The sequence below is a fragment of the Siniperca chuatsi genome, linkage group LG13 (assembly GCF_020085105.1).
Source record: "Siniperca chuatsi isolate FFG_IHB_CAS linkage group LG13, ASM2008510v1, whole genome shotgun sequence".
Lineage (NCBI taxonomy): Eukaryota > Metazoa > Chordata > Actinopteri > Centrarchiformes > Sinipercidae > Siniperca > Siniperca chuatsi.
Window position 1 is genome coordinate 23,992,685 of NC_058054.1, and position 16,168 is coordinate 24,008,852.

Consider the following 16,168-nt stretch of genomic DNA (forward strand, 5'->3'; position numbering starts at 1 on the left):
CCATCATTAATTATATTATTTGAGTTTTTCCTACAGTACAGTACAGTACTTTGACATGTTAAAATATTTTCTGAAAAAGGCCTATATGTGCTCCTGATAAGGTATGATTAACCCTCTTTTGGGTTATATTTAGGCAACTCAAAGCACTTGGTTAAGTACTGAAAAAGTCAACATAAAGTTGAAGGACTTTTGCCGACTTTTTCGGGCAGGTGCAGGTGTACAGTATGATGCGTTAAAACCTGCATCATCTCAGGTTGACACATGTCACTTGTTGGGTTACACCACAATCCTATATATTTCCCAGTGTTGACGGGCATCAGCTCTCTGGAAAAGCAACAATTTCATCTCATTCGCTCTCCGAATAGGCACATCCTGGCTACTGTACCTCAATGACTGCTTCTGTCTGTGTGTCATGGGTGTTAACACTTTAAGTGGTATTAATTAATTAATTTGGCCACATGGGTGCAGCAGAACAAGCTGTAAACACAACATTGACATAAAGTTGATATGGCTAATGTGAAAGCAAACTATTACCTTTTTACACATCCAGTGTCATGTGTCTGGCCACCATGTGAATATAAGTCTAATATTCACTGTCCTTTTATAGTAGTTCTGTTTTGGTCTCGAACAACTCTTGAGAAAAATATCTGGCTCTTTAGCTGGTAAATGCTCCAATATGTTCACCAGCTAGTCACTATCTTTGTATGTCTGCTGTTTTGTGCTGTGCCGAGATTTTTTAATAATTTTTTTTGCTAAAAACAGCTGCTGTGGCTTAGTAGATCTGAGGGGAACTGCAGAGTCTGGTGCTAATTGACTGTGGGTTCATCACTACAAGGTAAAAGCAAATTAGACAGGGTTGCTGTTTGATAAAACCATTTTCATATGAAGTACACCTGTACCTGGCCTCCGTAGTTAGTCGGCATAAAAATCGAATCAATTGAACTATCATCTTAACAGGTACCACTGTATGCTTGGTAGAGTTCTTTGCACTGAGAGTTGTTCCTGTGTTATGTTCAGCAGTCAGTGCAGAACACAGATCAGAGGATTTACACGCAATGTCTATCCCCGATACTCCATGTTTAATTAAGTTTGTCTAATTCACTTGTGCTGTTTTAGAAAACAAGGTTGAAAGGAAAATCATGCACACATCACACAACTCTTAAGACACATCTCCGCTGTGGACTTAATAAATACACAATGAGACAAAGACAGTGCTAATTACATTGTTAATGTAAGTGTTAAAGTGTTGTTAATTTGAAAGCCGAGACGTGGACACAGGGTCTAGACAAAGGGACAGATGACTGGTGAAGCCAAAACAAAACACTGCAGCAAGTTTTAATGAGGCGACAGGGGACTGCCCGTCAAACACATAAACACTCGCATCCCAGAAGGGACACACACACACAAATATACACGCACACAAGCATGCTCTAGTGCTCTACGTACACACATATATACGGGAATGCAGTCGTGCACACAAGTACACAACACACATGCATCCGCACCACAGGAAAATAACATTTCTACATGGACATTTAGCTGATTCGCTGCTGATCTGTGATGAACTCCGTCTTCACCAAAACATGCCTGTCTCAGACCTGACTGATGAGCTTAAAGGGTCAAAAGATTAAACTCAGTATTCCCCATGTCAGCCATGTCAATCATAGCATGGTGAGCTGCATTTACAACATAACAGCAATATCAGAGATTACTGCTTTGAAATGCGGGGCTAAATACCCCTGCATTACGGCGCTGAAATATAGACCTAAAAATCCAAGATTATACTTCAGTGAAATAAAGCCTTGAGGCCTAATCCATATTCAAAGTCTTGTCTCTAGCTGGGCTGGGGGGCCTCTATAACCTAGTTCTGATGGCTGTTATATGGGAAAGCTGCTTTGTACTGGTCAGTTGTGTGATGAGGGCTTGGACACGGTCTGTTGAGCTGACCTATATTTGGCTGCCTGCCCTATCTGCACAGTCAAAACCAGAGCTTCTCTCTTGTTTTGTTCTATAGGCAAATTGGGCCACCGGGCACTCTCCTCCGTCTCTGATCCAGCTCCCTGATCAAGTTCAAGCTTGAATGTACTGTCATGTGAAATGTTTTATGCATACAGGTCCTCCCAGACAAAGTAAAGAGAGACTTCATATACAGTACAGAATCAGAACTTCATTCACCATCAGTGTAGAGGAATTTGTAATATTAGTGCAGCAATGTATCGACAACTAACATATATACTCAGGGATGGGGAAAACAGAAAGCACATACAAACAAGAGTCTATAGCCATGCTAGCAGCTCTGTAAAGCTGTACTTAGGCACAGTGGTGGTTTGAGTTAAATGCTAATATGCTAACATGATCACAATGTCAATGCTAACATACCAATGTTTAGCAGGTAGGCAATAATGTTTACCATGTTCACTATCTTAGTTTAGCGTGCTAGCATGCTAACATTAGCTAATTAGCGCTAAATAGAAAGTAATAGAAAGTAAATAGAAAGTACACCTGATGCTGATGGGAATGTCAGTTTTTCAGTATTTGATCATAAACCACATTTTTCATTCCCTTTTTTTCATCCGAGGGTCCACCATTGCTAGAAATAACTTTTAACTATCTTACATCTTAGTTTTTAGGAGGCAGGGACTCAGTTGTGTTGTGTGGTCAGGTCACAATATGAGGGACAACGACTGGTCATTGCTCAGCCCCATATACTTGTCGTCATGTACCTGGTAAGCTATAATAATAAAATTTCTTAAAAAAATTCTTTGTTAAGGGAGATGTTGCTGTTGACCCCACTTTTTAGATTTTCATAAATAACAGTCATGTGGTTGGTCCATCTCCTCTGTATTAACACTGCAGACATGACTGAATGCATGGCTCAGTATGGCCACAGTGGATGCTGGATCAAACAAAACTCTGACTGTATTGAAGTGAGATGAAAAACTTTAAACTTCTTTCTTGGAATATAAATTATAAGGGAAAGTTATCATATGAAGAAGATATGTAAGCTATGTTAACTTTTAAAAAAATAAAATTACACAATCACAATCAATTACACAAGTTGAATTCAGAAGAAATAAAACACACCCAAGCTCAATTCAATACACGCAGGGGTTTTGCTACATTCCATTATATTCAAAAAATGCAGACATCTATACGGCCGATATCTCCAAACTCACACCAAAACAATCTAGATGGATAAATAGCACTACAGGTAAGAGGAAAAATATGTATTTTTGATTCTTAAGTGAACTGTCCCTTTAAACTGAATGATGCATCTCAATCTGCATAGATTTGAAAATGAGCGCTGTTTCACAGACTCCCACTCAGAGGCAGGGGGAGGTGGGCCGGCCACCTCTGATTAGAGGACGTTAACATTCCTTTTCTTATATAAATGTCATGACGTAAATTTATAATATCAGCATTGGCCAAGGTTTGCAAGGTTCCGGGTGATTTAAAACAGTAAATGGCGTGTTGAGCCATTTTCAACCCATGAAATGCAGATTTTCATAAATTTGATAAAATGTCAATATTAACAAAAGCATTGATGTTTCATCACAGTATAGTCTTATAATTTAGTTTACAGCTCAAAAAACACTTTTAAGTGTGCAGTACCTCTTTAATAATGATTTACAAATGTCTCAGGCTACCACAGTCACTATCTAGGGCCCCCTTTCTAATAACATGGGAAAAAAGTATTAAAAAAAAGAGAGAGCAAGTGTAAGAGAGGGATTTGGGATTGCATGCTATAGAGAAAGAGAGGGATGGAGACAGATTAGGATGAGCAGAAGTGATAATGAGAGTGATGACATTGTGTGTGATGTGACAACACAAAGAGCAAAGAGGGAAAGGGAGGAGAAGTTAGAAGAATGGAGGCACAGAGGAAGGAGGTAAGTAGGCAGGGAGGTAGATATGAGAAGAAAACATGATAATGCTATGCAGTTGTGACTGCCCGGCCAAAGAGTAAAAAATATGGAAAAGAAGGAGAGAAAAAGGGGATGGTGTGAAGAATGTGAAGCATGTAGTGGTGTCACGAGGCCAGATAAGCAGCCGAGGGCTCAGGTGCACTGCAGCGTTGCAGGTTCAAATCCAAACCGCAACCTTTCGGATCATCCTCCTTCTGTCACCCTCCGCTGCATGCTGCCTAATAAAGCAGAAATGTGCTGAAAAGATGAGGAGACACTGAAATAGGTCAAGTGAAGAGAAGTGGGCATGGAGAGATGGGAGGAGGGGAGGGAAAGTTTTGAGGCATAAAGGCAACAAGAAGGAGGAGGATGCACTGGGGAGAGGCATGAGGAGGAAAGGAGGGGAAAGGGATGTAGGGTAAGTAGAAAGGTGTGGTAATGAAAAATTCAAGTTTGGAAACAGTGTTGAGAGATAGAGAGGAAGAGGAACACTTTCCAAAATGGAAGACAAGTAAAGCCAGGTCAGCCATATTAGCAGCCTTCAGTGACCAGAGATAGTTGCCTAGCAGCATGCAAGAATAGTTTTTTCTCTTCTCTTCTCCTCACCCTCCTACTCCTCTTGTATCTCTCTTTTCTCCTCACCTCGCCTCCTCCTCGCTGCTCTCTCCTCCTGTCATCCTCACTCTCCTTCCTCTCCTCTTTTCCTTTCACCTTTTCATCTCTGCTCTCCTTTCCTCACTTATCCCTCCACTCTGCTCACAGGCTCCACTTTCATATTTTTATTTTTTTTTACCTCAGTACCAGGCTGGTGCTGCCTCATGCCGACAACCAGCCTTTTTGTCTGTGTGTGTGTGTGTGTGTGTGTGTGTGCATGTGGCAGATTCCTCATGACAAGCCTTTCATCAGTGTGTAAAGCTGGCTGATGCAGCTGTTACACCAGCTCTGTGCTGCATCAGGATTACATGGCACATGTGAAGCCCGTGTCCTCCAACGCTTGGTCAAATACGGGATGACACATGGCATCAAGCAGGCAAGTGTGTGTGTGTGTGTGTGTGTGTGTGTGTGTGTGCGCCAGTCTCTCCGATGCTAGGACTTTAATACTTGGTTTCTGACACAAGTTTTTGGCTTTTTGGGGACTCTTACTACTAATGCTACTACTGCTACTATTATGACTTGACTATACTAGCACTACACCTAGTTCTTCAAGTGCTATCAGGGTGACAGTTTGTAGTTGTAACTTCAAGAAGTATTGAAGATTTCCCTTGCCAGATTTCCAATTATGCATAAAATCTGTGGCTCACATATGGAAAAAGTGTATTTGTGGAGGTCATACATATAACCAGGGGCAACTGTGGCTTAGTGGTAGAGCAGGTCGTCCACCAATTGGAAGGTTGGCAGTTCAATCCCAGCTTGTTGAAGTGTCTTTGGGCAAGACACTAGAGGCAAAGCCACCTGATAGGGCACCCACTTGTCACTCAAACTGACCATGCCCTTAATTATGCATAACGCATAATTCACCCCCCTCACAGTTGTCATGAATGGGGAAATTAACTATAGAGACCAAAACAGTTTTTTGTACCAGGCTGTAAACATGTTTATTTCTGCTGTAAAGTTGGGCATTTTAACATGGGGCTCTGTGGGGATTGACTCCCTTTTGGAGCCAGCCTCAAGTGGCCATTCGATGAACTGCAGTTTTTGGCACTTCCACGTTGGCTTCATTTTTCAGGTTGCCACTTGGTAGGAGCCCATGGGCTTGTGGCTGAGAGCCACAGACAGTAGGGAGACCGACTAACGCATTTTTTGGTCTTTTCATTCAAATTGTTGACAGCAACAAAATTCTACAATATTGCCAGCCTTATCTTACCTTTTTACGTACAATTCAAAACGTACACCTCTGTTTTCATGAGGCCTGGAAATACCTTTGTTGGTGCATGTACCAATGTACTCTCCTATTGTCACAAAGTGAGTGTGAGCAATATTACTACCACTTTTTATGGTACTATACATCTACAAATCCTGTTGTTACTACCCTGTTACTACTACTACAGTCTCTGCTTGTAGTACTACTACTGCTTTTATTGCTAGACTACCAGTAGACCTGTTACAATTATCACTAAGGAGTCTGCACACTTTCTTCTCACTGGCCTAGATTTTCTGTTCCAAAGATTAGTAGTACTAGTGCACTTTTCCGGGATGTGTTACTGCCCTTTGCCAAATGCATGCTGGGATAAACTCCAGCTCTACATGACCCTGAACATAAATAAGTCAGAGAGAAAGAGAGAAGTTAAAATAATCATAACTGAACACATCAATACTGGTCAAAATGTTGCAGTGGAATCACATTTAGTTTTTACTTTTATTGGAATGCATTGCACATGGACAATACTCACTGGCTGATATCCACATTTCATTAGATGTCTAATAGTAGACTGGTTTACCAGTGATCTTATATTTTGTTATAACCCCACTATATCGATATTGAATGTGTATTTGGAAATGTTCACCTCTGCCTTCACTCTAACGTCCATATCTGTGTATGGTTGTCCATGAGTGCAAGAGTGTAGGAGAGTGTAGGTGTGCAAGCCACTCAGCCTAAATGCTGGCATGTCAGACTGTCTTTAATAATAATAAAAGAGTTGCATGTTCCCTTGTTTTCTTTTCTAGGAGGTATGCCAGTGCCTGAGGTGGCGTCCGACACTGCCAGCGCTGCCACCATGTTGAGCCCCGTCCTCAACGCCTCCAACGGAGACGGCTCCGAGTCTGAAACCACCTCCGCCATCCTCGCCTCTGTCAAGGAACAGGTTAGAACTGTGTGTGTGTGTGTGTGTGTGTGTGTGTGTGTGTGTGTGTGTGTGTGTGTGTGTGTGTGCGCACATTCAACATACATAGAGGGTTGTCACAATTAATGAAATTTGAATACCAGAAAGTAGTGAGAATAATCCCTCCTCCTGCTTTCAGGGGGAGACAGGGTGACAGAAGACAGCAAACACAAATGATGGAATGCCCATCTGAGCTAATGTGTCACAAATATGTCACCACATTTTGATCTGTGAGCAGAAAGCCTTAGGCTACGCCACTCAGTGTAATTTTGAAAATGTGGTGGGATGCATCATTTCGCTACATTTTGTCAAAGTCTGAGCGGCTTTGTTGGAGATACTGTGTATGACGAAGCAGGAAAGGGACAAGAGAAAGCCCACACCTTGATTTGTTTTCCATTATAGCTAACATTAGGCTGTAGAGATACACTTTGTGTTTGATGTTTATTATGTATTCATGAAGGTTGAATGTGTCGTGATGTTTTCATCTGTTTTAACTTTGATTTATTGACCACTAGATGTCTTTAAGTACACTAATGTTTAGACTTACACTGACTTTTAGATTTTTCCTAATGTGTATAAGGTGTCCTGTCCCCTTACATGCTATGTTTTGACATATAACATTTGTATTACACTATCCGGCTTTAAACATTAATGTCTTTTCCTCAGTTGAGTACACTGAAGAGTGGTAGATTCTGCACTTCCCATTGGCTCTATGAGATGCAGTCAAACTTTGGTGATGATCAGGACAAGAAGTTATATGCATACGTTTTACAAACAGTGTAAAATAAGCTACAAAGGCAGTTTTTTATTAAATAAAACCATCCCGGATTTTCAAAATCTTTCATTCCACAAAAGGCAGATGCAGTGCCGATTTCCACCCCTGATTAACAGTTATTTAGAACTATGCTTAATATTTAAGATGCACTGATCTGTTTGTCAGAATCTGACAGTTTCATAATGAACACATAATAAACTTAAAGATTAATTTAATACCAGGCTGAAAAGCAGCAGTGCTTCCCTGTCCTCTGGAGTACACTTCCACGTCACATGTTTGATAAAGATGAGAAATGAAACCACTGGACGTAACCATAAACAAGATTTCCAGCTGGTCTTCAAATTTTGAACCAAGCAATTCATCCCACACAGATTGGCTCAATTATTTTTCCAGCTGAAGAAATGGGGATTCCTGAGAGCAACACTGGACTTATTTGGAATTGTGCGACAAAAGTTAAGCTGTGGGTTAATAAAAAGCTGTTTTCATGTCTAGACGATAGTAGATGAAGTGCATGAATTCAAAGCAAAAGCTAAACTACTAGTAAGTCCAGCTGCCTGTCAAGGATGTGATTTTCTAAGCAAGATCATTTGGTAACCACTGATAACAGGTATATGCATCAGCACATGAGAGTGGGTATTTTTCCTGATCAATCAGAAAGTTAAAAGAAGTTGAAGCAGAGGTTTGTTGTGTTTGCTGAATAGCCCCCACACCCCCCGCGTAATATTTTTCATCCAGTTTCAGTGTCAAAACTTGAGCTGCAGTCTTGACTAATAATGCTCATAATTGATTTCTTTGTGAGCTCTTTGTGAACACCAAAGAAGATAAATATACATATGAAAAGCATTAAAGTGCTGCATGACTTGCTGTCAGTCACTGGAATTTGATTTCCCCACATGGGTCCATGTAGCGGCGATGATGCAGGATCACCAAAACTGCCCCATCAATGAGTTTCCTGTCAGTCCATAGTGCAGTCTCGTCTGTTTGTAAAAAGCGATGGTGAGCATGAACCGGGCCTGAACCACAAGGCAACAATGTATAATTAAATATATAAATGAACCGAACTACAGGTGTGAAGAGTGAATCATCACTGTTGCATTGTTTATTGGTGTTGGACTCACTAGTTTTGCAGATGATTAAATCTTGGATGCTCAAATCCAATCTTCTTAACAAGATTAAAAGTCTACAGCAACACTAGCAGCCAAAATCGTTAAATTGGATGGAACAACTTTGCTGACGAAAAAACTGGATAATTAGTTTCAGAGGTCTCCTTTCATGAATTGAAAATGGAAATTTTGACCTGCTGCTGGTGGTGCTAGATAGAAAAGTGAGGGGATCACCAAAGTCATTAGGGTTTAGCCTCTGAGGACCATTTATGTCTCTGCCAAATTTTATGTTAATCCATCCAGAAGTTGTCCAAATATTTTAATCTATTGAACAGATGGACCGTTGCACCGGCATTGCCACCCACAGAGTCACACTACCACTGTATTTCAAAACTTCCAATCAGCTTACTCTCCCATAGGCTTAGTACCAATCAACATACAGTAAATATAAAGCAGATTAAATGTGACATTAGTGTGAGATCTCATTATGTTTTTAAACTAAAAGGGGAACTCCACTGATTTTACACATCAAAGTGTGTTTACAAGTCTTGGGAAGTACTACTGCATATGTGAAAAGAGTTGAAGGCTTTTGTGGTTCCAGAGGAAGCTGCGCGAAATATGAAATCTGATGCGTTGGTTGGGGCTGAAGACTACAAATTTGAAAATGAAAAAAATCTGGGGGTGTGGAGTTAGAAAGAAGTGAGCTTACCAGACCTCTGTAGCCCGCTCCTCATCTCTACTTGATACTAGCGGCTCAAAATTACATTAGCTGCTGCTAGCAAAACACACCCGAATCTCTGACAAAACTGTCTGTGGTCTAGTTGTATTGTGGGTAATGTAGGCTCCAGGTTTTGACAGGGAAGAAGAATTAGTGGAATAAAAAAAAAGACAATATCTCTGGTTCTGCTGTTCCCGTTTTAAAAACCATCTATCATGAGTCTGACGATGTTATGCGAGTACAATGCTAAATGTGCGCAGAACTCTTTTAATGACATAGTAGATAACAGTGCTACGAATGTTGGCTCTGTCTGGAATTGGTCTGAGAAGATGTGCATGTGGCAGTGTGTATTTGTGCATGCAGAGTGTGTGTGTGCGCGCACAGATCGAGTGGATACTTGACACTGTGGACACTGTGTGTGTCCTTGAGTACTATGGGATGGGAGGAAATGTACTCTGTACATGAAATGCAGATGCTAAAGATAGCCAGTGAAAATGCTGAGAGTAGAAAAAGTAATGGATTCTGCATGTTTTAGACTGAAACCTCACTGTGAGTAAGTAGGCCATGTTGACTGGACATAGGCTACGCACACACACACACAGGTCCACAGGTCATGTGCGCACACACAGATGAGCTAGGGCATTGTAATGGCCTTCTGATGAGAATGTGTAAAAAGAAAAAGGCTTGAGAGGAGAAGACAGGAATGGAGGGCGAGTCAGCTATTTCAAGAAATTGAAGATGAATAGATTGCTCACTCTCTCCTCCTCCTCCCTTCTTCTTCCTCTACAAGCTGAGAGTCGTTATATTTCATGCTCCTGCACCATGGTGAAGTTATTATTATTTTTTTACGCCAGTCATTTGTCACTTCCTTTCATACTTGTTTTTGCAGTGTGTAATTTTTCAATATGTTTGGGCTTTTGCCAGTGTTTGTAACCAGGCTCTAAAAAGGAAGCAGGGGTGTATTTTTCTGGAGTTTTTCAGGCATTGCTCACACACATACACAAACAGCTTCCTGTTCATATTGGTTCATAAAGACAAGGTCAGGCATGAGAGACCAAGAAAAGGCTCAACACACACGGTCTGCAGACACACATGCTGCCAATCAGACTCCTTTGCCTCTGCTGACTCACACCAGGAGATCCCTGCTGCGGTTTTCCCTCCGTTTCCTTCTTCCCACATGAGATTGATTAGCCATTCGACGTTGTATTTATCACATCTGTCAGCTTTTGTCCTCATATCGTTCATCATCTCTGCTGTCAACACATCTGCTATTGGGGGAGCGCAGTATGAAGTGCCAGCTTAGAAAGAGTTTCATTCCAATGTGAGATGTGCCTATTTGAAAAATCTTACATATTGTCATATTGAATGACAGATAAAGTGAAAGTGGCACAGGGTATTGATTAGCTGTCTTGGCTGCTCACAGCCTGGTAACATTCAGTCAGTTCTTGAATGTTGAATGTGTTTTTTAAAAAAATCCTCAAAAACAGTTTCATCCTTTCAGCAGACAAGGACCAATGGCAGTTCAAAACAAAACCCTTAATTTTGTTTTGAAATATAAATTCAACAAATCCATGTTTCTTTTCTGGTGCTTCCAGCCCTTTTTTGGTTCTAAATATTCCACTTGCTTTTGACCATATTTACTAAAGGACCATACCAAGGTTTTGTGTCAGTAAAATGTAAGAAAGACAGCATAGCTAAATATTGCGTGTTTTGGCTCATGCAATATGCACAGTGTTTTATTTAGAGAAGCACAAAATACAGAAGGAGGGAATAGAAATTTACAAATAGAAAAGAACAGCCGCTGCACCTGATCTAACATCACTGACGGACCACTGCAGCAGAGGAAATTGCATCTGAAATTTAATGGTTCGCAACACTTGGCCATAAATAGTTCAGACAAGGAAAACACCTGACAGCAAATGGCAGCAGTAAAGATACATTTCATTTTTGAAATTATTTTGTCAATGACACCTACACTGTCCCGGTGTTGTAAATACTCACCAGCGCACAAATGAGTATCAATCTGCGGCTGAAAATAGTCCCCAACAAATGCACTTTTGTGACTTATTTCTCATCTCTCATCCACAGTTTGAAGGATTGCCATGCAATTACATACATTCATTGTCCCCAGAGGAGGAATCCTACAGACTTTGGTGATCCTCCATTCCTCTAATGCCACCATGAGGTTGACATTTGTGGCTTTGACTGAAATGTCTCAACAACCTTTAGTTGGATTGCCATAAAATTTGGTACAGACATGCATGTTCCCCTCTGGATTATTATTACTACCATTACATTATTATTATTTTAAAATACTATATGTGGAATTTGCATTCTCTCTCTCTCTTTCTCTCTCTCTCCAGATGGCCACCCTCCTCTGAGTCTGCTCAAGGTTTCTGCCTGTTAAAAGGAAGTTTTTCCTTGCTACTGTCGCCAAGTGCTTGCTCTTGGTGGGATTTGTTGGGTCGCTGTAATTAATATTATAAAGAGTACAGTCTATATCTGCTCTGTAGGGAAAGTGCAATGAGATAACTTTTGTTATAAACTGGCACTATATAAAAAAATTTTTTAAATACATTTTCATCTAGCGCTATCAAAATTTAAATTTGTTCAGTATTTAAGTTTATGACCATATACCTGCAAATGACATTCCCATCATCACTGTGTTTAGTTCTAATAAGCAAACGTGAGCATGTTAAACTTAGATCGTGAACACGGTAACATTACATCTGCTTTGCATCAGCATTTTAGCATTGTCATTGTGAGAATGTTACCATGCCAACATTACCATTTAGATCTACAGTGCTGCTAGAAAGTTTGTGAACCCTTTAGCATTTTCTGTATTTCTGCATAAATATGATATCAAATGTGATTAGATCTTCATTTAAGTCCTAAAAATACATGAAGAGGACCCACCAAACATTTTCTTTAACTGTTGATCAGTCCCACACATCAACTCATCATCCTTGCATGAACTCCTCTCTTCAGGTCTTTCCACAACATTTCTATTGGATTGAGGTCTGGACTTTGACTTGGCCTTTCCAAAACATTATACATTTTTTCTGCTTTAACCATTCTTTGGTAGACTGACTTCTGTCTTGCTGCATGACCTACCTTTTCCTATAGAATTTGCTGGTACAATCCAGAATTCATAGTTCCATCACTGATTGCACCCTGGTCCCGAGACAGCACAGCAGCCCCAAACCATGAACTGCCCCCCCCGCCATGCTTCACAGTTGGGATGAGGTTCTTATGCTGGAATGCAATGGTTGGTTTTCTTCAAACACAACACTTCTCATTTAAACCAAAATGTTCTATTTTGGTCTCATCCGTCAAGAGAACATTCTTCCAATAGCCTTCTGGTTCATCCAAGTGGCCTTTAGCAAACTTTAGACTGGCAGCAATGTTCTTCTTGGAGAGTAGTTGCTTTCTCCTTGGTATCCTGCCATATACACCATTCTTGTTCAGTGTCTGACGGTGGACTCATGAACACTGACATTAGCCAATGCAAGAGAGGCCTGTAGATCCTTAGATGTTACCCTGGGGTTCTTTGTGATCTCCTGGAGTATTACACGCCTTGCTGAGTGATTTTTGTCTCCCACTTCCGGGGAGAATAATTTTACACTATCTGCCTGATGGTGAAGGCTAAACTCTTTAGAAATGGTTTTGTAACCTTTTCCAGCCTGGTGATCATCAACAACTTTTTGTCTGAGCTCCGCAGAACTCTCCTTTGATCAAGGCGGCACACTTGTGTGGAGTAGACCAGACTTTGATAGTAAAGACCCAGGTTTATATTCTTTCAATGGGGCAGGGACTGCTAAACTCACACCTGATTGTCATCCCATTGATTGAAACACCTGACTCCAATTACAATTTAAATGAACTGATAATCCTGGAAGTTCACATACTGTTTCCAACAAAGACATTTAATAAAGTTAATTAATTATAATTTAAGTATAATTTTTTTGTGTCATTTTTTTAACTGGGTCCTCTTTATCTAGTTTTAGGACTTGAATGTAGATCTGATCAAATTTTAGGTCACATTTATTCAGAAGTACAGAAAATTCTAAAGGGTTCACAAACTTTCTAGCGGCACTGTATCCATGCTTTTAGTACTGAGAGACAGACTAACACATTGTTGGTTCTGGTCTTGTTGTGGGATTTGCTGACAATAAGAAAAAGATATATTAACTTGACTTATCCTTTAGAATGTACTTTAAATATCATCCTCCAGGAGCTCTCTGTTCAGCGCCACAAAATACACAAGACGAAAGACCAGCAATGCAGGAGCCTGTACTTGCCAAACATTATTGTTACCTTTCTGTTTCCCTTAGTGGCCTTCTGCTTGCATTTGTCCTGATTTTAAATAGCTCACGCTGGTCCAGTCGTGTCTGGTTACAGACCTCTGTATAAAAATGTCTGAAAGAAAATGGTTATTCAGTCTGATTATCAGGCTAGGTCCAGTCTACTGAGATGTGATTGAAGCAGACAATTCAATACTTAAGTCTGACTGATGGATTTTTTTTTATCAATAGCTAGTCAATAACCCAATCAAAAGGAGTTTAAACGTTTTAAGAATGCCTAAAAACCTCCTACATTTAATTATCATGGAGGCTTCTAAAATTGAAACTCGGATATTGGCAAATACAAGTCAGCTGAACTGCAGCTTGGCTCATTTACATATGATGTCTTAGCAAATACCCAACTAAATTGAGAAACTTGGGTGTTGCAAAATTTTGCACCTCTGACGATAATTTGCCATAGGCATAGCAAATATCCCCCCATTGTGATTTTCACTGCTCACAACTACCAGAAGGTTTTAATTTGTCAAATACAAGACTGCAACCAGCCAAACCTGACACACAATTAAAACTTTCAAGGATAAACCCACAATGAAGGTTAAAGCTTAGAGAGAGCCACCATGTGTTCTTGTTCTGTTTATTCCAAAACTGGAAAGCACAATACATTACCGCTTCAACCTTCATTTCCGTCATGTTGGCAACATTACCTCCTGCTGTGTTTTTACAAGCCACAACAACGATGCAATGTACGTAACGTCAGATAGATTGTTGCATTCGCTGCCTCATCTGAGAAGAAAACATGACAATGCGTTCAACGATGCAAAGTTGATGAAAATAAGAGAATTTGAGAGGGGAAAAACTGCAGCCAGGAGAGAAGACAACCTATGGGGGGGGGGAAACACAAAGAAGAAAATCTATCTTTCTAATAGTTATCAAATCTGAGTTTTTAGGCAGAATGTGGTGTTTCTGCAGCCTCTTAGCCACATAATTAATTTGAATCATGGTGCTCTGTGGAACTGTCAATTGGCAGTGCAGCCAGAAACAGCTTCTCTCAGGTCTGACCCACAACTCGTATGAATCTGAAAGCAGTTTCTGAAGTTGTACCTTTATTTTCTCTGTTAGCCTAATTAAACTTCCTTGTTCTTCTCTTCACCTATCAACACATCATTATATAAATACTGTTGAAGTGTTACCAGTCTTGTTCTTTTAATTGACATTTTATTTACATATTTGGTGACTGTGCACACTCCATTTTTAACGCACTAATTTCAAAGCACAGATACTTAAACTCTCATTCCATTTATGATTGGTGTTATGACGTGAGATGATAAAAAACACAGGATTAATAGCTTTTTGAAAACAGTCAGCCTTATGGTAATTATTCTCACTCTTGATGATTCATTAGGTTCTTTTATAGGTGTTTTCTTACAGCAGCCCTGCGATAATAATGGGTGCAATCAGCCTTTCCTCCCCCTCTCACCGCCACTCTCTTCATTTGTTTATTAAGGATTAATTAACATTTGTTTAGCATCGGCTACCTCATTAAATTACCAAATATAGTTCTCTTCAAAGTTCACAACAGAGTTAGATATTCATAAGAAGTGGTTTCAAAGTGGATCAAATATTTATTTTGTTTTACTTCTTATGCAAGGGGGCATGCAGAAAAAGAAAAAGTAGAATATTTAAGGCGTGAGGAGGGAGGGGAGGGGAGGGATTTTCGGAGGAATTGTGTGTGTTCATGCTTTGTCTCCCCCCCCTCTCTTTCTGGCAAAATGGTGGCATTTGAAAAAGTCTCTTGTTATTTCCAGCTGAAGGAAGACTCCAGGCCAGGGCACCATACTAGAAACAGAACAATATGTCAGTTCTTTCAGCGACGCAATGCCGCTGTACGTGAATGTTTTTGTGTGAATATGTATGTGTTTGTCTGTTTATTTGTGTGTATGTGTGCCTCCACACTAAATAGGCAGTTCACCACCAAGCGCAGCAGGCTGTGTTAAGGGAAAGTTTACCCCAAAATCAAAAATACATATTTTTCCTCTTGCCTGTAGTGCTATTTATCCATCTACATTGTTCTGGTGTGAGTTGTCGAGTTTTGGAGATATCGGCCATAGAGATGTCTGCCTTCACGATAACCCACAGACCTTGTTTCAGTTTCATGTAGGAACTATTTTCTTTCTACTGATAATTCCTGCATGAAACAGACAAGGTCTGTGGATTATCTTGATTAACCGGGTCATGATTTCTGCAAAGAGACATTGCTGTTGAGTTTTTCAAATGTATTTTATTGGAGCTTTGAGCACCAAGCCGAGTGCCATTTAGTTCCATTATATTCGAGAGAAGGCAGACATCTCTACGGCCGATATCTCCAAAACTCGGCATCTACAGGTAAGAGGAAAACTATGTATTTTTGGTTTTGGGGTGAACTGTCCCTTTAAGACCAGCACTTCAGACTTGACTTCAGAAGTTCAGCCCTGCAAGCTAGATGATGCAGAGAGCTGACCAGACAGTTGACACTGCAAAGGAAAAGTTACCATACTTTATATTTGATGA

General features: G+C 40.3%; 1 protein-coding gene across 13 annotated transcripts in view; it reads left to right on the forward strand.

Moving 5' to 3' along the window:
* Window positions 1-16,168, forward strand: part of ctnnd2b (catenin (cadherin-associated protein), delta 2b) — a 185,118-nt gene that overhangs the window by 25,656 nt on the left and 143,294 nt on the right. For all 13 annotated transcript variants that reach the window (XM_044218779.1, XM_044218781.1, XM_044218782.1 and 10 more), the window contains one exon: window positions 6,567-6,703. In XM_044218779.1, coding sequence (XP_044074714.1) covers window positions 6,567-6,703 — 137 coding nt within the window. The remainder of the gene's footprint in view (window positions 1-6,566; window positions 6,704-16,168) is intronic.